At 50.3% G+C, this 23,379-nt stretch overlaps 1 protein-coding gene across 4 annotated transcripts in view; it reads right to left on the bottom strand.

The window, feature by feature from the left end:
• Positions 1 to 225: 225 nt before the first annotated feature.
• The window catches only part of LOC311531759 (tRNA (32-2'-O)-methyltransferase regulator THADA-like), a 39,103-nt gene continuing 15,949 nt past the window's right edge, over positions 226 to 23,379 (bottom strand). For 3 of the 4 annotated variants that reach the window (XM_084649441.1, XM_084649444.1, XM_084649443.1), the window contains 19 exons: positions 23,177 to 23,329; positions 21,659 to 21,768; positions 21,071 to 21,231; positions 20,187 to 20,353; positions 19,255 to 19,440; positions 18,218 to 18,366; positions 15,645 to 15,788; positions 14,630 to 14,734; positions 13,793 to 13,993; positions 12,169 to 12,319; positions 10,943 to 11,189; positions 10,308 to 10,544; positions 9,401 to 9,626; positions 8,827 to 9,033; positions 8,211 to 8,449; positions 7,102 to 7,284; positions 4,843 to 5,109; positions 3,120 to 3,325; positions 226 to 1,845 (listed from right to left, as the gene is read on the bottom strand). In XM_084649441.1, the coding sequence (XP_084505567.1) occupies positions 1,574 to 1,845; positions 3,120 to 3,325; positions 4,843 to 5,109; positions 7,102 to 7,284; positions 8,211 to 8,449; positions 8,827 to 9,033; positions 9,401 to 9,626; positions 10,308 to 10,544; positions 10,943 to 11,189; positions 12,169 to 12,319; positions 13,793 to 13,993; positions 14,630 to 14,734; positions 15,645 to 15,788; positions 18,218 to 18,366; positions 19,255 to 19,440; positions 20,187 to 20,353; positions 21,071 to 21,231; positions 21,659 to 21,768; positions 23,177 to 23,329 (3,611 nt within the window). In that variant the 3' untranslated portion in view covers positions 226 to 1,573. The remainder of the gene's footprint in view (positions 1,846 to 3,119; positions 3,326 to 4,842; positions 5,110 to 7,101; positions 7,285 to 8,210; positions 8,450 to 8,826; positions 9,034 to 9,400; positions 9,627 to 10,307; positions 10,545 to 10,942; positions 11,190 to 12,168; positions 12,320 to 13,792; positions 13,994 to 14,629; positions 14,735 to 15,644; positions 15,789 to 18,217; positions 18,367 to 19,254; positions 19,441 to 20,186; positions 20,354 to 21,070; positions 21,232 to 21,658; positions 21,769 to 23,176; positions 23,330 to 23,379) is intronic. The other variant, XM_084649442.1, reaches the window with a different exon arrangement.

Below are 23,379 nucleotides of genomic sequence, written 5' to 3'. Positions count from 1 at the left end.
AGGCGTGGGGGCAAACAACTGAACTAGTTTTAAGATGGGGCTTGATCAGTTTATGACTAGGCTTGTATTTTATAAACAGGTAAAGGAGTCGGGAAGTGAAGTGATGGGGTTACCTGTGACAGCAGGGGACTGGACTCGATGGCACAGGAGGTTCCTTCGAGTTCTGTATCTTAAATCTCATTTGAAATGGCCTAAAACTAAAATGTCAGGCTCTTAATCTTCATGTCAAGCTTTCAAAATTTTATTTCCAAAACATTTTGAGAATAACACTTTTCTGCCACAGCTGTTGCTTTCTGTATTTTAAGTCCTGTTGGACTGATTAGCACAGCTGAGTTCACTCCCTTAAGAGGGTTTAGATGTTTCATTGAAGTATATAGGTGATAGACAAGAAGAGAGAGTCAGTCAGCCTGGGACTCGTTCACTTGAGTTCCTACAAAGAGGGGAGCCAAGGAAAGTTGCGGCAGCTCTGACTGTGTGTGTGTGTGATCTGCTCTCAGACAGGATCAGCGCCTGCATGGATTCCCCACCCTCTCACTACATCACACTGGATTAAGCTGGGGAGTGACGCATGAAGGGTCCCTTTTGTACTCTGAAGCCAGGAATTCTGGGACAGAGGCTGTATCAGTGAGGCATGGGCTCAACTGAGACAAGATGAAGGCTCTGTTGGTATGGGATTGTTGTTCTTGCACCAGCAGTTTGGACTAGAGTTAGACGACAAGGATGAATAAGTGAAGCAGTAACTAGCTTTGGGAGTCAGAGACTAACACTGGAGGAATCAGGGCATTTGCTGACTGATTGGGGTGTCTATATTTTCCCTTTGAAAAGTGTTTGAGTGTTTTATAACACTAAATAATAGCAACACCCAATTAAGACTCTTTATTAGTGATAAAATCCAAGGGACGCTTTATTCAGCCAAAAGCATGTTTATTGGCTCCTTATAACAGGAGCCACAAACGTGGATAAAAAACAGTGAAATAAGATCAGGTGAGCAGGGGGATCAGAGTTTGAGATGTGACCTCTGTCCTTTGAGAACGTGTTCTCTCTGGTCCTTCCGGGAGTAGAGCTTCCAACCCTCCTCATTACGGGGAAGGCTGTCTTGACCTGAGAGTATCGGGCATACCAAGGAGCCCATGCCTTTCGGGTAGAGAGGAGCAGAATGATGGGCTAAGACCATCACTGGTATTATATGTTGGTAGTGATCTAATTTGTAAAGCTGCCCTCTGAATGAAGAACTGGAAGCTGTCACCTCCTGGCTTGATCCAGAGAATGTGTGGTTGATAAAATAAATCTGAGGAACCAGGATAACCTGAGGGGGAGAGGGGCCTGGATCCTGGGTAGTAGGACACTGTACCACTTCCCTTTCCTGGCTGGCAAATGGGGAGCACCTGAGTTCCATCAATAACCTACCAGTTCTGGATGGCTCCTGGCAGAGGAGAAATCAGGAAGGTGAGCGCAGAGATCCAGCAGTGTCTCAGAACAGAAATCTAAAGCACAGTGTAAAGAGAGCACACTCTGTCCCTTGGCTAATGGCTCGTGGTAACTCACTACAACACAGTTCTGCCACCCAGGATGATCAGACAGGTCTTACTGAGCACCTTATATCTGTGATCCCATAGTCTAAACTGAAGGTGGGGGCCATTCCATGCTGGGCCAGCAGTTCCTGTACCAGCACAAGTTCACTTCTCAGCTCCTGGGAAGTGCAGTGAATCTCTGAAGCACTGATGTGGATCCTTTCCAGACCATCCAGAGCATGGGCCAGAAGTGTAGCCTTCACTAGTAGTGCTGTGACAGCAGCATGCACCTTTGCACACCCCAGAGCTTTCATATGCAAAGGTGCGATGGCATCTAAAAGGGAGCAGAACAAGGCATTAATAGGGTTAGGGTGTGTATAGTCACCGTCAAAAGTAATTTATTGAGACAGACAACAGGGCAAATATTCTCACTGTCTGTTCTCACTGTCCCATCCTCTCTACGAGCCAAATTCCCATGTACGTCAGAGGGTAGATAAAGCACCATGTTGCTGTAGCAGGAATTAAGCTGTCACTGAAAAACCAGTGCCGCTCGCAGTGATGCTTGACATGCACTCCCAGCAGCAGCATGAAGGTGCAGAGCCATGAATATCTACCAGGGACTGCTGGCTTTTTTTCTGTTCCTGGCACAGGTGAATTCCGAGAACACCTGACTTGGCTTGTCAGCACATGGCCCAGACAGGCTCGTGCTTAAGCCTACGCTAAGCGTCTCTGTTTGTTATTTAGTTTTCTTCATTTACACAAGTGCCAGGCAGCTCCTCTGGATGTTTGCCTCAGTTTACCTTGTCTGCACAGAGCACAGCCAGTCCCTCCCCAGCACTGCAGCTCTAGTACAGAGATGCTACTGCAGTTTCCCTTGCCACGGGCAAATAGTGTATTATGCAGGTAACATTACGGGGATTTCTGGATGCAATTTCCAGTTATCCCAAACCTCCAAGCTGTTTCTCATTCTCCAGTTTCACCTCTAAGCGCTATTTGTGATACACTAATAGGAGCCAGTTGAACTGTGTGGTGAATTTGGCCAAGAAACAGAAAACAAGTTACCATTGTCAGTCAATGGCACAGACCCTGCAAAGGGACAATTATGGAATATAGTGGCTGTTCCCTGGCTTTTCCTTTTGCACTCTTCGTTTTGTTCGTCCCACCCTTGGTGCTGTTTGAAGGGAGGCTGGTTTATGGGGGGAAATGTTGGAACAACAAACTTAAATGTAGCAGGTTTCTCCACATGTGGATCGTGGGCTAGAGCCTAGGTGAACTGTATTAACCTGACTTTGAACAACATTGAAAAAGTGTAAAGAATACTATGAAGTCACTTAAACCCCAAGTTTAACGTATCTTTGAAGTTGCAATATGGCAGGAAGTAATGTGCCGCTTCTTCCATTTTACTTTATTTAAAGCAATTATTCTAGCACCACATAGTTAAAGAGAGCAGCAATTAGTGCAGGTCCTACATACAAACAAATCTGTGCTTTATGAACAAAAGTGTCATGTATGCAACCAGCTTTGGTTTGGTGTTAAGGCCGACACTGCGGGATATCTGACTGCCCATCGTGGGGAGAGATTAGATGCGATGCCAGTGTAGTTACGTACCTTGGCCCCACCAGAGCTTGCAGTGCTGTAGGTTGTGTAAGATGCTGGGTCCGGTGGCTTTCAGCCAGCGTTGAGTGAAGTCACAAAGCCGAGTGGCGGTGGGCACCCTGTCTAGCAGCTGAAGGAGGAAGGGGAGCAGCAGTCGGGATAAGACAGCTGGCTCCGCAAAAACATTGGGTTCGTCCTCTTTATACAGGCTGACTGCTCTGAAAGGGAAGCCAAGTCAAACGATAAACCCCACGTTTTGTCTCAGTCACTGATCTGCTCCTCCAAACATACCAGCGCGATTTCACGCTATGTACCAGCTGTGACAGCACAGTGATGGGTGTTGCATGAGCAGACGGGCTTTCAGTATTGGTGACTAGGAGGGATGGGATTTCACATGTTTTATGTTTACAGATTGAAAGGCCCAAGCCCTCCCTCTGTGGAGGACAGCTCCCTTGGGATACTGTCAATAATAATATCTCCCATCTATAGAGCACAGTTTTACAGGACTGTACCCCCATTAACTCCTTAATCCACACAAGTCGCTTGGGAGAGACTGAAGTGTCATTTCCATTGTACAGATGGAGAAGCAGAGAGATTAAAGGCCTGATTTTCAAACGTGAGTGCCTAAAGCAAGGCACCTACATAAGTGGCCTGATTTTGAGAGGTGCTGAGCACACGCAACCACCAGTGAAGTCAATGGGAGCTGTGTGCAAAACCTCTAAATAAATAAATAAATAAATCAGGCCACTTATTTTCTCTCTATTCAAGAGATTTGGATACTTATGTTTAGGGCAGGATTTTCAAACATGGATGGACCAAGTTACCTGCCCCAGGTGGCACAGTGAGACTGGCAGAGATGGAGACAGAACTCAGTAGACTCTGCCCTCTATTTTCAGCCTCATTTGCATCCAGTCTGGACATTTTTATTTAAAAAAACAAAACAAAGAAACCCCTAAACAGACCATTTCTTTGCAGGGCCTAGTTTTTAATCTGCCCTTATAAAAACAAGTCATCCCTATGGCTTTTATTCTGGAATACCATCTAGAGCGGTTTCCTCCGGAAGCAGAGACAAAACCAGGCTGCATTTGCTCTTTTCACTCCCACGAGGAGACGGAGCATCCCCTCCTTGTCCTTTACTGGCACACGGGGATTACTGCTTGCATGTCTGAGCTGGCCCTTTACAAGCTGGTCACTTGGGCTCCCTCCTAAGAGGCAACCAAATTCTCATGATTTGCCTTGGTTCCTGAAGACAGGTTTCCCAATCCTAGTCTGCACTGTGGCTGCTTTGCAATACACTGCTGGCATAACCAGCAATGGCTGGATCTCTCCAGGGTTCTAGTATACTCCTGTGGCATGAAACAACCATAGATGTTCTTACCGCCATTTCTAGTGTCTGCAGCTAGTGTTGGGAGGACATGGCCAGGAGAAAACTAGGAGTGGCCAGATCTTCCTATGCCACAGCAATCCCCAGCTCTCCTCCTGGCCCCTTGAAGCTATTGCCAGGCAGCTGCTCTAATATACACTGGGATATTGGACCAGTGCAAAGTGGGATGGGGGAGCGCAAAGGTGCCTCAAAGCAATCTTTGTATCTCTTCTGGAGTTGCCGTGTGCCCTCCCCTTGGCCACAGCTGAAGATGGGCCCTGAAATGTTTCTGGTGTGTGGCTCTTGTGGGGGGTGGGGGAGGGGACAGTGTATGTGTCTCCTTAACGCCACTTTAGAATCCTAGCTGCTCACTTGTTGGCCTCCAGTTCTGTCAAGATGTTGCTGAGATCCAGCGTGGGGAGGTGCCGTAGCAAAAACTCAAAGGTGTCTTGGCAGCCCCAGAACTTTTCCAGCAGGACATGCAGCAGGCATACCAGCCCTCTGTTACCCTGGATGAAGACACAACTATCTTGAGGCTGCGCGCCCAACATGTGCTGAACAAGGCTGGCGAAGACAGAGGCTTCACGTCGTACTTCCTGATCCTCATCTTGTAGCAGGTAAATGCCCATGTCCATCACACTGAGTGGAAAAAGAAAGACTTCATTTTAGTAGCATTTGGTGCTATCTGGAGCATTTCCAAGCTGTCCAACTACAATGCCAGGGGATAATCCTACACAGTGAGGTTATAATTAACAGGAAACTGGTTTAAACACTTGGATGGTCAATATCATCATTACTTGTTTCTGGCAGTGCTTGGCAATGTGTCAGGTGTTAGATACATGAAAGGCCCTGCCCCCAAGAGCTTCCAGTTGAAAGAGACAAAGCTAACAGACGGAGGCTGAGGGAAAAGGGGAATATACCAGCAGAGTGGTCAGATGGAAACTAGTTACATCCTGGTAATGTTTAACAAAGATTCTTTTCCCTTTTGTAAAGTGACATACAATATCCTCAAGTACTCCACAACCTTGTCACAAGCAGCCTGCCTCTGTTCATCAGTGCAATGTGCCCCATCCAATATTATATTGAGGATTTTCATGAGGACACTGTTGGGGAGAGTTGGACCCAACATTTACATTTTGTTTAAAAAAATATTGTTTTGCAAACCCTTAGGTCAACAGAAACATTTCCAGTATTTTTATTTAAACTCCAACTTACAAGTCTTTTGTTTAAATTTAAATTTTCCTGTGTTGTGTTTGCAACTGGAATGTTGCAGAGTTGTGTTATCCTGCATGAGGGCCAGAAAATGACACTGCCAAGTTCATTTTCATTGTCCAGGCTGAGTGAAATGCAGAGAGTAAACAAACAGTGCTTATAGCAAAAAGGAGCTGAGGCTTTCAGGTGTCAGCAGCAGCAGCATAGGTAACAGCATCTTGTTTTTAAAAATGTGATTTGTAACTTGGCAACGTCCCCTTTAATATTCTTCAGTGCGATTTTCCTTCGATGCAAATCTTCTATTAAAGAGGCAAGTTATTAAACTTTAGGGCCAGAAACTAGGATTTTGGATGCTAGAGCAGTACTAGGAATGTGTATGGTCAATGACGATCAAGAAAACCTGACTTTCATGCCACCACGATAACAAGTATTGCTCAAAGTCAAGCTGAATTAGCTCTTGCCAGGAAATTAAAAAATAAATAATATGAGGTTTTTTAGTTATATAAACAAAAAGAGAATAAGGATGGATGATATTTACCCCCGCATACATGAGGGATAAATAGCTATTTAAGCTAAAGGACAATGTTGGCACAAGAACAAATGAGTATAAACTGGCTATGAATAAATTCAGGCAGGATATTAGAAGGTTTCTAAACATCAGAGGGATGAGATTCTGGAACAGCCTCCCCATAGGAGTTGTGGGGGCAAACCACTTGTTTTAAGAGAGAGCTGGATACATTTTTTTACTGTGACTGTATGACGGGGTTGCTTATGCTGGAAGGGACTCAGCAGCCCTGAGGCCCATATCTGGTGTATGGTCCTAAAAGCTCATGCTTCAGAGTTTCCACCGGCTACCTGCAGGGGTCAGGTAGGGATTTTCCCCTCCAGTGTATTCTGGGTTTGTTATTTTTAAATCTCCTTCCTCTGACTTATCAAGGATAGGCACAGCTGGCAATGGGATATTGAAGTGGGAGGGCCAGGACTCTGAGATGGCACCAACCATTCTCTCTCTCAGATGCTTGGCTGGCTGGTTCTTGCTCACATGCTTAGGGTCTAACTGATGGCCATGTGTGGGGTCGGGAAGGAATTTCCCCCCAGGTCAGATTGGCAGAATTTTTGCCTTCTTCTGCAGCAGGTGGGTGCGGGTCAGTTGCCAGGATTACGTGGGTGTATCTCATTGAATCATTTCCTGCCGTTGTGGGGGTCTCAGGCACTGGTGCACCATGCCCCCCCCTACTCTCTGCCTGTGGCACATAATACTCTAGTCTCCTGCGGGCTGGAATACTTTCGTCTCATTTCGGTTGTTGGGATCAGTGTGCGGGAGGTGATGGTGGCCTGTGATATGCGAGAGGTCAGATGAGATTATTTGGAGGGTCCCTTCTGGCCTCAACTCTCTGACTCTAAGTGTCAGCTACATACCGCACAGCAACCAACAGCAGGGATGGGCAGGAGGCTTCCAGGGCACTCTGAACCACGTCAGCTCCTGCCAGCTTGAGAGACCTTGCTGCTGCCAGTCTCAGCACCTCCGAAGAAATGGATCTGCTGCATCTTTCCAGCATCACGCACCATCGCTCAAGCAGGGGATAATCCCGAAGCTTGGAACTGTCACGAGTGAGAGAGATGGAATGTCAAAGTCAGGTCATTCCTTCTGGCACTCAGCTGACTGCCCCAAAACAGAATTCTCCCTTTTCGGGGAGATTCTGTACCAATAAGCCAGACCCATGTCACTGCACCAGACTAGTGAAGCTGCCATAAATCCTTTGACATTGGGCATTTGTTGATGTCTAAATCAAAATGCATTAAAGTATATCAGATCCTGTAGTGAAAGGTCATGGTTCTCTGCAGAACACTGTGGAGACGCCATAGCACCTCTGGTTCTGTCCCTCTCACAGCAGTTACATCCTATTATTCTCCATCCGTTCAAGCACAGGGTCTGGGAGTCCCGAGAAGCAGGGCCACTTGAGGTCAAATGCTACTCCAGGCACAAAAGGATTCCCATAGCTGCCAGTATTTTAGGGTGATACCTGCCCCAGGGCTCCTTGGACACGCAGCATTGTTTATGCTGTACCCTGCTTACTGGACAATTATCTCCTGCACTGACACCTCTGTAACTGGCACCCCTACGTTTCTTGTACATGTTGCTGCAGGCATGTTAACTACAGCTTCTGTTCAGTTGCAAGCGATCTGCTTCTCTTCCATGTTTGTCTCCTCTCTCTCGGGGAGTGGAGTAAATTGTTATCAGACCACCTACCAAGCAGGGCAGAGCTCAAATGCAGTGCCAGTTAAATCGGTATAGTGGAAGGGCACGTGCCTCCAATAAAATTCAATGCAAACCAAGTAGGAGCAAGAGAAAAAAGTCAGGAGAGAAGCACAGACCTGAATATATTATATAGGCAAGTGCCAAAAACGTGTCTGCTATTGTAAGGCTCAGTGCTGCTCCTACCAAAATCCAGAGCAAAACTCTTACTGACTTCTATGGACCATCAGAAAATGAGCGGGAGGGTACAGAAGAATAAGACCCTACTTACCCCAGGACAAAGAGCAAGCTAATCACAGACAGTGCCTGGAGGAGGAGGTCTGGGCCAGGAGACTCCGTTTCCACCATAAACAGCAGGACATCCACACACGCTGCAGCAGGACCCAAAAGTTTATGGAAAACATCCTGGGTCTGGGATGAAGGACTGCGGCACAGATGCACCAGAGCCTCCAGGTACAACTTCAGGAACTCTTTGTCCCTCCGACCTTGTACCACCGACTTCAGGTTTTCCTGTTGAAGAAAGGGAAAGTTCCCAGAGAAATAAGGAATCAGTGTCCCTCTCTGAAAAAGCCCTTTTAATTCGGGATTAGCAATGACACTTCTAAAGCTAAACTGCAGCTGTGGAAGTGCGGTGGATTAACGCTCTAGCCACTCACCTCTAGAGACTTGGGTTCAAACTCCCATTAGGATGCGAGGAGAAAGGCATACGGTGTCAGTACTAAGTGAATGAGCTCAGCACAGTGATTTCTAGGAACACCTAACTAGCCAAGCTCATCAGAATGGGAGCTCAGAAAGGCACGATCTAGTTCCACAATGTGGGGGTGTTAGGATTGAACAGGTCCTGAACGTTCACTCGGATTTAAAATCTCTACGGAGCCTTGCCTTACCAGTAACGTCAGCTGGAGACTCTTCTCTAAGTCCTTGCTTCTTTTCTCCTCCCCTTCAATCACCCACGTCAGGATGGCTGATTGTATATCAACATCTGCCTCTTGGAGGAGCAAGCAAACTGCACCAACTCTCTCAGCCCCAGCCAGGCTTGCTGCCTCCTTGCAGAGGAAGTGGGTGATAACTTGATGGAACACAGCGGAGCCCACCTGCAAGAAAATCAGAACGGCTGCTTATATGCTGCTCCATGAAAGGCTGTGCTTTCCAGACAGGGACAAGATCCCCTTGATGTGGACCAGGTTTGGATGAGTGCCCTACACTACGTGCCCACTGCAAGCACATTTAATAAAAGTGAAATAGCTGGAGAACTAATTTTAACCTACATTTTCCTCTTAAGCAGAGATGCTCTGACTGCTCCTCATCCCTATCCTGTACTCCAGACCCAGCAGAGAGTTTACAATGGTCTATTGTGAGTTTGCAGCTTGACTAGCAGCATATTCCTGCTGCATATTCCTTATCCTTGAGCTGTTTCTGTGGCTCCAGTGAGCCACAATGAACACATCCTCAGGCAAATACCTGGAGGTTGGAAGATCTTGCCTTCTGCCCTGGCCTGAAGCTGTCCAGTTCACTGCTCACAACCTCTCGAAGACGCTTTGCAAAACCCTGGGTGCAGCTCCCCACCAACAGGGAGATGACTTGGAGGTAAGCCGAGCGAATCAGAGGGCACTGCTGTGCGGGGGTGACCAACCAGAACTGGCCTTCCAGCTGATGAGCCACAGACAGCATGGCATCTGCTGACAAACTGAAAGGAAACGGCAGAGTTTACCTAGCAAGGTACCAGTAACAATAGTTATTGGTTAGCTGTTACTAAACAGCTTGGATGCAGGAGCATTAGCGTGTCTCTCTGAAAGGTGCTGGCCCAGTTCTCTCCGCAGAGCCATGCGTTACAGTTCTGTTTCTTGGAAGGGGACAGGGTACTGCATTGATAAAGGTTGGGAAGACTGCTCAGTCGCTACTAGACCACCCTGTATCCTGTCTTATGGTGGTGTCATTGGGCTCTTTCCTTCTGTTTCTGGGGTGTGTGATGGAACCTTTTCCCCCACCCCTGCAGCCAAACAGAACATGAGGTCAGCGTACGTCCTTCTGCATTGTCCCTCTCACTCCATGAAGCAGCCAGCAGGGCTCCATGCAGCATGGTCTGTCCTTATTTCTTGCCCTTTTGATAGCAAATGGAGCCGTTTCACAAAAGGCTGGATGGCCATAAGCACAGGAAGCGAGTCAGCTGGTGAGTCCGTGATGGAGCCGCTGCTCTGCCACTCAGCTGGGAAGTGACATTCCTAGGTTAATTTCAGTGTTTGCCTTGGCATTCCTTGCCAGGCTGCTCGCACTACGCCCCTGGCTTTGGAGTCTGGATCTGAGGTCATGCCTTGCTGCTGTGCATACAGAAAGGGAGTGAGGGAATGGCACTTAGAAACCCACTCACCAGTTGGTGTCTGCAGCGTAAGCCAGCAGAGCCCGTATCTGCAGCAGACGCCCATGCAGCGTGTTGTGGGATAGGACACTGCCTTGCTTAGCTAAGTCCCCAGCCAGTCGCAGCAGGAGCTTCCCGTATTCAGCCGTAGGGACAACCGGGACCAGGGCCTTGGCTGCCATGACTCGCACAGCATAGATGGGGTTTCCTGCAAGCTGAAGCAAGGGCTCCAGGAAGCAAGTGGAGATGCTACGGAGCGAGCAGTGCAGGGCGGGAAACAAAGCAAAGATTATCCTCCTGCTGGTCTTCGGCCCTGCTAAATGGAGCTGAACAGAAAGGGCTGGAAAAGGACGACGACAGCTCGAGAGCATGTCTTGGCTCTGCCCGTCAGCTCCTTGGGGCCTCTGAGCCCTCAGTACCTGCAGTGTCACTGCAGTGCCCGGCCGTTGCACAGCCCATCCTCTGCAAGGATGCAAGTGAACCAGAAGAGGACAGGGACCCTCCCCCTCTGCAGAAGGCGGCTGGATGCCATTGGCTCTGGGAGGCGGTCAGCCTCACGCAGGCCATAGGTAGCAGTGCCCTGCGGGGACCCCTGGCCTGCACCCTGCCACCTGCCCATGGGGTGGCCTCCTCCCCTTTTTCTCTACCTGCTCAGTCCATCCGCCCCGGGTTGGAGTTTTGCCAAGAGCGTGAGGATGGCGTGGAGCGAGGGGCAGAGGTGAAACCTCCCTCCCTCCGGCTCTCCTGCTGTCTCCAGAGCTGAGTGCAGCTCTCCCAGCAGGATCTCCCTCAGCTGCGGGTAGCGGCTGAAGAACGCCTGAGGGCTCACCCCGTCCTGAGCGCAGCTATCTTCCCGGCTCCGCTTCGGACCCAGCACCCGAGCTGTGAGGGCGCCTGAAGGAAAGCAAGCGGGGGAAGGGCATCAGGAACCACAGCCACTGGCTCACGGCAGGGATGAACCAGCTACCCATGTACTCTGCCTTGTGCTTCAGCATGAGCAGCAGGTCCACCAGAGCCGCATTCAGGCAATGGCAACGTATTAGTGGTTTGAGCACGGAGACTCCCTGACGCCTTTCCTTGGAGCCTGCTTCAAATCCCAGCAGGGCTGACTCAGCCATTCATTCTTCCCAGGCAGAGAGATGGAGTACTCAACGGGAGACACTCTCAAAGAGACTCTGAAGAGCAGGTCCCCCCGCTCTGCAGGGCATTAAAGATGCTGTGGCCTGTTTGCTGGGGTTTGCCTCGGGCCCTTGTCCAGCAGCTCCCACTCCACTCACTTTCATGCTGAGCTACCCTCCACCCCACCGATGGCTGCATTTCATTGATGCTGTGTATAGTGAAAGAGATGGAGACAAGTCAAAATGTAGAGCCTGACGGGGACTGCCCCAAAGGTCAGACTCGGGGTTTTGCTTGGGGCCATCTCTTGAGGGCAGTTTGGAAAATGCTCTGTGGGGAGGGAGTCTGTATAAAACATTATTCTTAGACCCTTTAGGGAACAGCTACTGTCACCCTCCCTAAATAGCTAAGGAAGTGGCTGGCAGACCTGTTAAGCTGAGCATTCCTGAAGTAGCCCAGCGCTTGTCTAATTTGGGACTCTTTCGAACAGATAGAGGAATTAGCCTGTTAAGACTCACCCTAGATTGGAGAACACATTTTGCAAACCGTACGACACCATATCTCCTCCCCACCAATATTATTCATAGCAGAGTTTCTGACGTGCTCTTCTTGCTTTCTATTCCATTAGTTCCTCAGAGGGCACTATGGGCCGGACACTGAGCAGAGCAATGGCCTTGCTCCGATGGAGGGTCACTGATGGAAGGACACCCGTGTGTGCACCCCATGGCACTGCTAGGAATAAGCAGCTATTACTCACTGAAGAGCTGGATGGCTGCGTTTCTCATGGCCCAGCTAGACGAGCCTAATGCCTTCAGAAGCAGAGCCATCATAGGCGGGACATACTGGAGCAGCGCCGTTCCCAGGCCGGAGCCACGCACCAGTGTCTGCAACACATGCAAGGCAGAGACCTGCAGAGAACACACAACAAAGATCACTGGGGTGGCCCAGGGACTTCTTCGGGCCCACTGGCAGAAGGCAGTGCCCTGGGTCTGGTCTCTACAGAATCGTTCATCAAAGGGTGTCTTGTAAGGTCTCCAGTGAAAGCCTGTGTCATGCTGATTGACATAATCCCCGTGAAGTGTTCGTACAGGTAATATGTAAAGGGGGGATGGTGTTTCTTTCGGGTGGGAGCTGCTTATCCACCTGTCCAGCTATATGTAAATTGAATACTGTATACTTCACAGACTGACCGCAGTGCTAATCAAGAGATTGTGAAATCTCCATGGGAGATTCTCTGCAGGAAAAAACAAGCAGCAGGAGGTATCCTGTTTACAAGTGATGACAGTGGATGGCTGGAACTATATCTGGGGATACAATGGTGTGCCCAGGTATCCTTCACTGAGGGGTCAAGCTGCCAGCTGGCTTGTCTTTTGAATGGAGGATCACAGCCGGTCTGACTGTCTGATGAAGAGAGAGAGAGACTTTGGGTGAGTAACCTTTATGAGACGGGGGAATGTCTTGTTAAGTTTAGGCTTCAGAAAGCATGTTATGATTTTATATCTAACCATTTGTTCCCATTAATTCTATCTGCTGCTTCTCAAATCTCTGGTCTTTGTTAAATAAACTTTTCCTTGATTTCACTACAAGCTAATCCAAGCGCCGTCAGCTGAGTGGAGCGGTGGTTCTGAGGTGCAGCTGGTGCGCACTGTGCCCTTGGGAGTGGTGGATCTGTGAATGCGGGAAGCATGCAGTAGAATACGGGCTGGACTCTTCCGGCGGAAGCCTGGAGGGCTCAGGGGCTGCATGTGTCTATGCCTTACCTGGAGAGGGACAATGGAGCCTCCGTGGGCTGAGTGGGGGACTGATTGTGTTGCCTGTGGCTGGTGGAATTTGTGATCTGACCCCTCACAGATATGGCTTCCTCACGCTAGGGGCAGGTGATAGCGAGGTGCCTTGCAGCCCTGGGTACACCCCCCCCAGAAGCGTCACAGTCATTTCCCATTCATAGAGCAGCTTTCATTGCCAAGGAGCTTGACGTACTACACAGAATGCAGATGGGTCGCTTCTGGGGACACAGCAAACTCTAGGCAGTAGTTTGGGGAAGCAAACGGAAAGCCGTCTGCCTCAGCTGGATCGGCCAGGGAAGGTAAGTCGATGTGACGCTGCGGTGAACAGCTCTACTCTAGTGAAAACCAGCAGGATGCCTGGAGTGGGCACAAGTGGTTTGCTTGCGTGGTTTGTCTCATCTGAGAGATGGTGCTGCAGGCTGCATGGTGACCCCAGCCCCGTTCGGAGGGCAGGGTCCTCGCTCAGCAGCGCCACTGCCTGGGATTCAGGAGGCAGCCTGCCTGGCTAACCAACATAGGCGAGAGGTAGGTCTCTTCTGCTGAGTATCATCCACTGATGCGTGAGCTGAACTGCTCGGTGCTCAGGCCTCTTACCTGAGGGAGGTCCAGTGTCTGGTCCCAGTTCTGCGGGAGAGGCGTGTTGGCCAAGGCCAGTAAAGTCTGGATGCAATATGCTAGCAGAGGGCGCCCCTTGGAGGGATCCTCCCCACCGACGATACACAGGAAGAGCATGGGGAAGCCAGCTGCCCTGCGGGTAATGGAGCTGCTCCTGGGGCCTCTTAACAATTCCAAACCCTGAGAAACAAAACCAGCACAGGAAGCTGTAAGTGACTGAGAGATTACACCTTGCAGTGTTCAGACTGGATTGCAGTTTAGGAGCGCTGAGCTCCCAGGCCTGTGCTCACCCCGCGGGCAAACATCCAGCGCCCATGTTTGTTCTGTAATAAGTGCTGGGAGTGATACAGGGCTGGTACACGTGGACTTAACAGCCGAGGGGAGAGCAGGACCCAAAGGGCGTTCTGCTTAGTCCTCATTAGCTATAGGCTGGTTCGGGAGGAAGGGTTCAGTGGAGTGGAAGGGATGCTCAGACCTTTGGGGTGTACAAGGCCTCAGCAAGGGATTTTGGGGGAATACAGCAATGGTCTTTTGTCCTTAAGTTTACAACTGTTCTAAACCTCTCTAAAAACAACACACATGGGTGTGCGTTCAGAACAATACATGAGTGAGGGGTCAATCAAAACTCTGACTTGATTAAAGTTAATTAGCCTGTATCTCCTTACAGAAGGGGGCTGAGTTTTCCTGTGTTTGAACGCGTACTGGGGCCCTGATCCTGACTGAGGTCTTTGGGTACCTCTGTAATATAAGTAACTGTTACCTTTAACTGAAAGACCATCTCCCCATGGTGCCTAGAGCAAGAAGTGGTTGCAATACCTGTGCCAGCATTGTTCTTGGCACTGCTTGCAGTTCTGCATGAGGATGGTTCAGCAAAGCAGTGCAGAATTTGGTGAATCCCATGCTGCATCCTTCAACTGCTCCCTAGGACAGAAGAATAGTCAGGGTTCTGCAGGTTCAAAGGGCTTTCCATCTGCTATCTAATCAAGCCCCACGAGGGAGACATTCACCTCTTTTCACAGATGGGAAAGCAGAAGCAGATAAATGTAATCACTTGGTCAAAGCTGCAGAAGTTAAGTGTCAGAGCCAGGATTAGAAATCGTAGTCCTATGCTTAAGCCAAAGCCCCTGGCCTACACGATAGAACATTAACATGGAGGAATTTTATAGAGCAGAGAAGTGGATTTTGTGGGTGAAGCTAATTACGAACCTCTGCTTGCCACTGTGTGGGTTCAAAGGGGACAGTCGAGCCACTCGCCTGTCTCACATGATACATTATCCCCACTGGGGATACCACCCATTTCAAACAGAATTTTGTAGAAGGCTGAGTGTCGAGGTTTGCTGCATTGTGTGGGTCTAGTCCCTGCACTGCATCATGGGACGTGTAGCCCAGAGGCTGAGTGACAGAGCCCATAGCGCTATCCAAGAAACAGTGACATAACTAGCTGCATCCACGCAAAGGGATCCAGGTTCACTGCTGGGACACAAGGAAGGTAGGGCAGGAAGAAGAAGAGATGGGATGTTGGACGCTGTTCTGTGGTCATTGCCACTGTCCAAAGCAGTAATGACTGGCTCCAAATAGAGCCCTGCTGTGTTCTTGGCCAGGAGTTGGCCCTTGTAAGGGTTACGGGGGAAGGATTGGTGGGAACCCACACTCAGGAGGGAAAACATTTGCTGAGTTGTGGGCCAGCTGGAGCTTTGTTTTGCACTGCTGTAAGCCCCACAGTGACATGAGCCCTGGGCCATTCAAGAGTGGGGGAGCCCCACCCCCCACTCAGGCCTGAGACGGGACGGAGGGTATGGCACAGCCTATCCGGGCCGGACGCTGTTCTTACCCAATGCCGACACCTCAGCAGCACTTCCTGAAACACTCTAGCCGCCATCTTGAACACGGCGAGTGGCAGGAGCGGCTCAGGCCCCGTCGGGGGTGCCAGGGGGAGAATCTTCTCCACTAGGCCTCCCAAGAGCAGCCCTATTTCCTGAGGGGGCCAAAGAAACAAAGCAAATTAGGCAACCCCGCTGAATTGACATGGCCTCTCCTTGGCACTAGTGAGGGATTTGGTGCATTGCTGGTTAAGAGCATCATGCTCCAGAGTGCTTTAAAAAGCTGAGAGCACAGGGCGAGCGGCAGACATGCCTCAGCCCGGTTTCCACTTGCACAAACTGAAGAGCCCCCTCGAGCTGTATTTTGCTTTGCCCTCCCCTCGCCCCACCCCAGTCAATGCTTCAGTAAGGTGGGGAATTTATACCTATGCAGTCTCCTGCAAGGATCGATCTGAGCCCAGATTTATCCTGCTGCCACTGAAATGGTAAAAACTCCCACTGACTTCAGTGGGAGCAAGATCAGGTCCCTGATTATCCCATCTCCTTGATCACCAATGTTTGCGAGTACCCAGAAATCAAACCAAACCAGAGAGGCAGAGAGCAGCAAGTCTCTATTGTGCAAGGACCCTGCAAGTTCTGGGAGGCATTTTAACGCCAAGGCAAATCAATCAGGTTGTCTTTTATTATTGCTAAAGGGCAATAGCTAAAAATAGTGCTTTGCAGACTAATGTAAGAAGCCCAGGTCCCTGCCCTGAGAAGTTGTTAAACAATGTACAGACAAAAGAGGGGGGGATGGCTAGAACAAAACCCTCTGATTTTGTAACGCTGAGGTGTGGCACAAGAAAGCAGGAGAGGACAGGTAACAGAAGGTGTTAACAGAACTGTATGTTCAGGAGGGCCTTGAAGGAGAAGAGCAAGGTGGCTAAGAAACATGGCTCTAATTAATGCTCCCTCAAGCTGTTTACAACGGTCCAGGGACAGCTACATCGAATACATCACCGGCCACCGACAGTACCAGGAGGTGTGAACTGGAACGACATCGTGCATCAACTACAAGAAAGGGACTGAGAGACTTTTTCCATTGGACCATATGAACTGGAACCATAAACTCACTGAACATTAAATCTCATCAAATGAGGGGGTAAATCTATCCTCATCACTGTATCCACTCATTATATGCCACACCTGAACATAGCCATTATATGAACAACATACCCCCATATCTCAATGTCTGTACTTTGACCCGTTACCCTTTTACCCCTAGTCAGGGATATTGCAGATTATGTATTCCTTATGCCATCCAATCCTAAACCAAACTTCGCACCCCTTGATAATCTGTACCTTATTCCCTGATAACCAGAAACTTCTATGCTTCAACTCTGTACCATTTTCTTTTTATTTTAAGATCTTAATAAAATTATTAATTCTTTACTGGTCTGGCAGCCAAGTGTAACGCAGAAAGGTGCAAAACTCTCTCCTGCCTTTCCAAACATGCAAGTCAGTGATAGAAATAATTCCCTAGCTGAGCCTGGCACTCAAAACCCTCAGTGAGCAGGGTAGGAATTGGCTGATCCACAGAGTCAAATCATCACTAAGAGCAAAATTCTCCTGTAACAGGGCCTGTACTGCTGTAGCCAAGAGCTTCTGTCCTGCCGTGTGTTTCCTGTGACAATATGACTCAGCAGCAGAGTTATCAGTCATTTAAGTATCTTCATCTAGGCCTTGATCATCAGAGGTATTTAGGCTCCCACCTTTCAATGAAGTCAGTGGGAGTTAGGTGCTCAAACAGAGACTGGATCTGGGCCAGAGATTCTAGAGAATTACACAGACACACCAAACGGACAGCTGGCATGTTGGTACAAAGGCTCCATAGTGCTGTATCTTATTAGCCAATAGCAGGACTTGCTTGGAGGAACTGTCCTCATTAAAAAAGCCATCCTATTGCCAGACTATCTAGGGAGGGACCCATTCCCCAGCTGGTGCCTGGGATTAGCAGTACAGGAGCTGAGTCAGGAAGACTCAGGGCGTGGTGCAAAGGGGTGGGGCGGGACCTGAAGCAGCTGGAGCCCATTACGTCCCCAGGAAACCAGTCAACTATTTAAAAGAAGGAGTCAGCAATGCCTTTGAGACAGTAACTACCAGTGAGCCACAGTGAGGAAACAAGGTGAGTTGTATCTGTCCACACCAACCGGGAGTTTGTCTTGGCTTGTGTTTAACCTGGGGGTAAAGGAGTTTAGGCCTGTTCTTTATCTGACAAGGAAATCAGACTGAGGCCAGGGAAATGGGCCCTTTTTGTTTGCCCTGAGTGTGAAAAGGTGGAACTTCAGCACTGGGGCTAGGGCAAGCTGTAAAGGGAATCCTTTTTAAAAATCCCACCTTAGTTTCCTGGGTTTTCTTTGGCAGAGGACCTAGTTCACCCAGTGCACTTCTCAGCTAGAGTGACGGAGAAGCTGCAGGAGAGGAACATGCATCTTGTGTACTTCCCCTGCTTCCCAAACCAAAGGTGTCCCCCGTCCTGGCTGCCGTCTCTGTCCCAAGCCTCTTGGTGACAGAACTCTACCGGCCGCTCACGGAAGCTCCTTACCTTCACTGAGACCCAGCAGCAGGTCAGGATAAGGTTGTGCTCCTCGGATAGCAGGATGGAGTCCTCCCCATCCTGCTGCTCCAGGCCTTTCCCCAGCATGATAAGGGAGCCAATAGCATTTATCATGTCCGCAAATGAAGGAGCGGCAGCTGCAAAAATACAAGCAGAAAGCAGATTTATTTTAGCCATAGCGTAGGTAACAATGCATGGGGAAGTAAAGCAGAGCCTGCTATGGATATGAAATCCAGAGGAAAGGAGAAGGGAAATGGCCGTACGAAGGTAGATGGTCACCTGAGGTCTTGCTTTAGACTGAGAGAAGGATCAAATCCATGATCTTCTGGGGTGGGTGGGTGTGAAACTTCCATAGTGTGGCAAGTAGCTAAAGAGAGGTTGCGGTGTGAACCCCCTCCCCCCAAAACCATGATCCTGTGGACCCTCCCTACTTTCCCATTGTGACTGTATGACATCCTTGACATAACCGCAGTTGTGTATTCAGGTTGTTGTCTTTAAAGGGCTAAGTTCCTTCTTAAAGTCAATTGAGGTCTCCTTCTGCCCTTTATTTCACTTTTCCCCAACCTCTGGGTCTGCTCTTCTCTCCTCCTGCTCATTCTTCTCTGCCACCTGGGCCCCTTCTCCACTGTCACTTGGTAGCCTTAACCCTTGCTGCCCTAGCCATTCTGTCTGGCTGCCTGAGCCCCTTCTCCTGCTGGGCACCCTGCCTTGTGTCATCCTTCCCCGGGCATCCCTCCTCTCCTTGGCCACTCCTGGCCCTTTCCTCCTCTTATGGAGCAGCAGCCTCTTTCAGAGGCAGCTAGGTGGAAACAAGAGGAAGCAGGTGGTTCTTACAGACCTCCAGTCAGCTCTTTGGAAAGAACCTGGAGGGCTGCAGAGGCAGCTGGAAATGAGACCACCTGTGCCCAGCCAGCTCTCTGCAATCCACAATTTAAGGCATATGATGGAGGCAGGCGTAGTTGAAAGGGCATGACACCGTGAGCTGGGCTGGCTATCGGCTTTACATACTGCGAACCCTTCCTCACCTGCCTGGTTGGCGTTGGGCCCCTGCCTGCTCTGGAGCACCCCCAGGAGGAAGGTGCTGATGTCTCCCAGCAAGGCCACCAAACGGCTGAGGAGCTCCTGCCAGCTCTTCACGTGCTCTCCCTTCAGCATGGAGACTGCCCCCTCCGGTACCTCCAGCAGGCACCTCCGCAGCGCCGCCATCACTCCTACACAGATAACACTCCAGTTATCACAGGGCCGGACACTTGCATGTTCTCATACAATCCCCTGAACGAGCTGGGTCACTACAGTCAGTGAGAGCTAGAGGCAGCCTGTGGCAAAGAACCACTGTCCCTAGATATCCGTACCGTACTGACAGAAGGCCAGGTACAAAGTCAAGATCCCTTCCCAGGGCCATGGCATTCCAGAAACAGAAGATACATAACGCAGACGGGAGCAGTTTACTAACGTGTGGGACAAGAAGGGAAAGAATACTGTGCTGAGGGGGATCTAAGGCCCAGGAAAAGGTCAACAGCCGCTTGGAAATTTAGCCAGAGCAGCTGCAAAGAGTGCCACAGACAAGTAGCCAACACCTCAGTTCTCCAATCCACAGCAAGCTAGACCCTTTTGTCCCAGCCCATAAATACATCGCATGTTTCATCTCCAACATACTTCTCAAAACGCTCGCCAATCGTCCCTAGGCCTCTGGGGTGTAGCTAGGGCTGCCCCAAGCCCAGCTGGGGACATGGGCAGAGAGGTGAAGTGACTTGCCCAAGGCCACAGGGAATCTCTCTGTCGTATATGGGAGTGGAGTTAGTTGTGCTGTGCTCAGGCCAGTTACTGGCTGCATGATTTGCTGACTCACAGACCTGGTCCATCACATGACACACAGCCATCACGTGAGAGGACTGCAGGGGAGAGAAGGGGCATGGGAACTCGGATGTCTCCTTCCCCTCGATGCCCAGGGACGCACCATGCATGGGGTTAGTGCTCGCTGCCTGCAGCAGGTCTTGGCGAGCCATGGCGTAGTGAGCTTGCAACATGCCGAGAAGATACCGAGCGAAGCACAGGCCTCGGTGTTGCAAAACTGGCGCTGCTTTTCCCTCTGGGAATAGTCTCTTCACGGTGCTGCTGTCTGACCTGGAGGAGGAGGAGGAGGCAGATGCTAACACCACTGACCAACCTCAGAGGAGCTCTCACCTAAACAGCACAGTGACAATCCTCACTGCCGAGGGCGGGAGGCCTTGTGTCCTAACACTACAAAGCACCATCGCCTTCAAACTTGGTAAGGTGACTTCAGATCACAGGCTGCTGCTGTCTGGCCTCCAGTTCTGCTGAGGTGAATTATAAATAACCCCTCTGACTAGTAAGAAATATTAATATTCTCGCTTCATAGCTCCTTGGTTTTTTTTAATCCTACATCCTTAATTCTAAGGCAGATGTCCGTTCTGTTCCAAAAGGACACAGGAGAAATCTATTGGGGCAGGGAGAGCGGGGTCAGCTGAAGTGCTGAGAGAGCAAAATCAAGTAGTTCTGTTCCAGGTGGGAAAAGACACTTCGGACAATATCTGGCGTGAGGATCTGTCCTCTGGGACCACAGAGGCAGAGGATTACACAAGCGGGTGGATGTTGGTGCCTTGTCAGAGTCTGAGATCAGAGAAACTGGAAAGACATTCGAGTGCTATGTAAGTGGTATCAAACTTCTTGGAATCAGGAGTCAGCTAAGCAAGTCCTGGTGAGCCGTGTGTGTGGCCAGACAGGATTATGTACATACTACCAGTTCTCCTGGTCTCCTTCCCACATGTCCCCTGTCTAAGTCCTTTCTAGAATAAAGGAGAGAGACAAGCCAGTCAGTACTTCTGGAGGATGGTTTTCATCAACACCGCTCCTGCTTCTGCCTCCTGCACTCGGGGGCTGCTCACGGCCTCCTGGGCACGCTCAAACAGAGCCACAGCAATGGGTTCTGGGAAAGCCGGCGGGAAGTAGCGGATGAGCAGCTCTGAGGCCAGCTCTCGGACCTGCCAAGAGAGGAGGGGGTGAAGTGAGGGGAAGGTTAGGTCAGGACACAGGTGAGGAAGCAGAGAGGCTATGGGGAGCAGGACCCTCGGGAATCCAGAGCCACTAGAACCCATTCAGGCCTCTAAGCCTGGAAGCAAAGGGGCACCCGTTGTTACTTGGCTATTCTGCCCTGATGTGGTGGTGGGAGGCTACTGGGTGTTCTGACCGAGCAGAAGAACACCGGCTACCAGTAGCAGCATGTGCAAGGAAAGCTGGCAGCCAGATCTGGCCCTGAGGGGGACAATGTCCCCAACGCCATCCCTGCCCAATCTTGATCGGGTCCCCTGCTTCTGTTCAGTTAAACAGGCCCCTCCTGCGGCTTCCGTTACCAATTCCGGCTGGCCGCAACACAGAGCTGTGGCAATGTTGGGGACGGGGGCTGCTTACCTCATTCGTACTGTCCTGCAAGCAGCTCAGCAGTGCCAACAAGTTGCTTCTAGAGAAAAAGTCCCAGCAGCTCTTCCGCCTGGCCCAGCTCAACAATGCTGCCATGTTCTCTGTGGTGACAGAAAGGCAGGACGGTGAGATGTAGGCAGTAAGTGTGGTCAGGGCTGAACGCAATCGAGAGGGTGGTGGCAAACAGCAGGGAAAACAGGTCTCGCTCGTTCATAACGCCTCTGGTTTATTTTCTGCTGTCAGTGCTGGGAAAGAAGGGCTTTTTATCCTGTACGGAGTCATGCAGCTACAGCAGCACCCCCAATCTTTGTCCCCAGTCTCAAAGGCTCCCCTGTGCTAGGGAATGAGGGATAGCGGAGTACCCAATGCAGCTTCTGCTGCAACAAGACACTGTCAGTACTGAAAGTATAAGTTAAAGTTAACTGGGCTGGGGGCTGCAAACCAGTTTCTATCAAATGAGCCCTTGGGTGGGTAAAGATTTGATTCCACTGAGTCCTTGTGTCATCTCACACATATGCGAGCTTATCATAGGTAGGGCCCTACCAAATTCACGGCCATGAAATCTGGTCTTTTGTGAGCTTTTATCCTATACTATACAGATTTCACAGGGGAGACCAGTGTTTCTCAAATTGGGGGTCCTGACCCTAAAGGGAGTTGCTGGAGGGGGGGGGGGGGTTGCAAGATTATTTTAGGGGCGTTGTGGCATTGCCACCCTTACTTCTGTGCTGCCGCCTTCAGAGCTGGGCGGCCGGAGAGTGGCGGCTGCTGCTGACTGAGGGCCCAGCTCTGAAGGCAGCAGCCTAGAAGGAAGGGTGGCAAGACCATACCAGGCCATCCTGACTCCTGCGCTGGCTCTGCCTTCAGAGCTGGGTTCTCCGCCAGCAGGCGCCGCTCTCCAGCTGCCCAGCTCGGAAGGCAGTGCCTCTGTCAGCAGCAGCGCAGAAGTAGGGGTAGCAGTATCGGAAACCCCCCCCCCCACACACACACAATAACTTTGCAACCCCCTCGCCCCACCAACTCCTTTTCGGGTCAGGACCCCAACAATTACAGCACTGTGAAATTTTAGATTTAAATAGCTGAAATCATGGAATTTATGATTTTTAAAATCCTTAGACCGTGAACTTGGGAGGGCCCTAATCATAGGACAGGTCAATGCAGAGTCCCCAACATTCCTCATATAGTGTCAGAGGTTCCAGATTTTTTTTTTTTTCTTCCCACCCCAACCCCTCCAGGGGCCTAGACTCCCAGCTGCTCATCAGCAGCCCACGGAGTTGAGGGCCAAAGCATGTAGAGGGAGGGAGGTTGGTTGTTTGTAAAAAGCTGCAGGATATTTTTCTGGATTTGATACCGCCCCCCCCCCCCCCAATCACTGCGACCTCACATGGCCTGGAGAGGTCGTTCCATGGGGGCATTTAAATGTGAACACCCTGCTGATGGGGGTCAGAAGCAGACGGGTTGAGGCATCTACTCAGAGCTCATTCTGTTCAGGGGTGGCCTGCTGTTACCCACGTGGAGGCTGTCCCTTCTTCCTGGCGGGGCTCCAGGTGTCGGTGCAGGTCTCCAGCACCGCTGCCAGGAGCAGCAGGGCAGTCTTCTTCCTCTGGTAATTTGACCCTGGGGTCAGAAAGGAAATGCTTAACTGCAGCAGCCACTCCACAAAATCTGCATGGGGGGGAAAAAGCACCTCTGGGTTACTTGTGAGCAATGCACAG

The sequence above is a fragment of the Lepidochelys olivacea genome (assembly GCF_965140295.1).
Source record: "Lepidochelys olivacea isolate rLepOli2 genome assembly, chromosome: 15".
NCBI classification, from domain to species: domain Eukaryota; kingdom Metazoa; phylum Chordata; order Testudines; family Cheloniidae; genus Lepidochelys; species Lepidochelys olivacea.
This window is presented reverse-complemented; position numbering and strand designations above follow the sequence as displayed.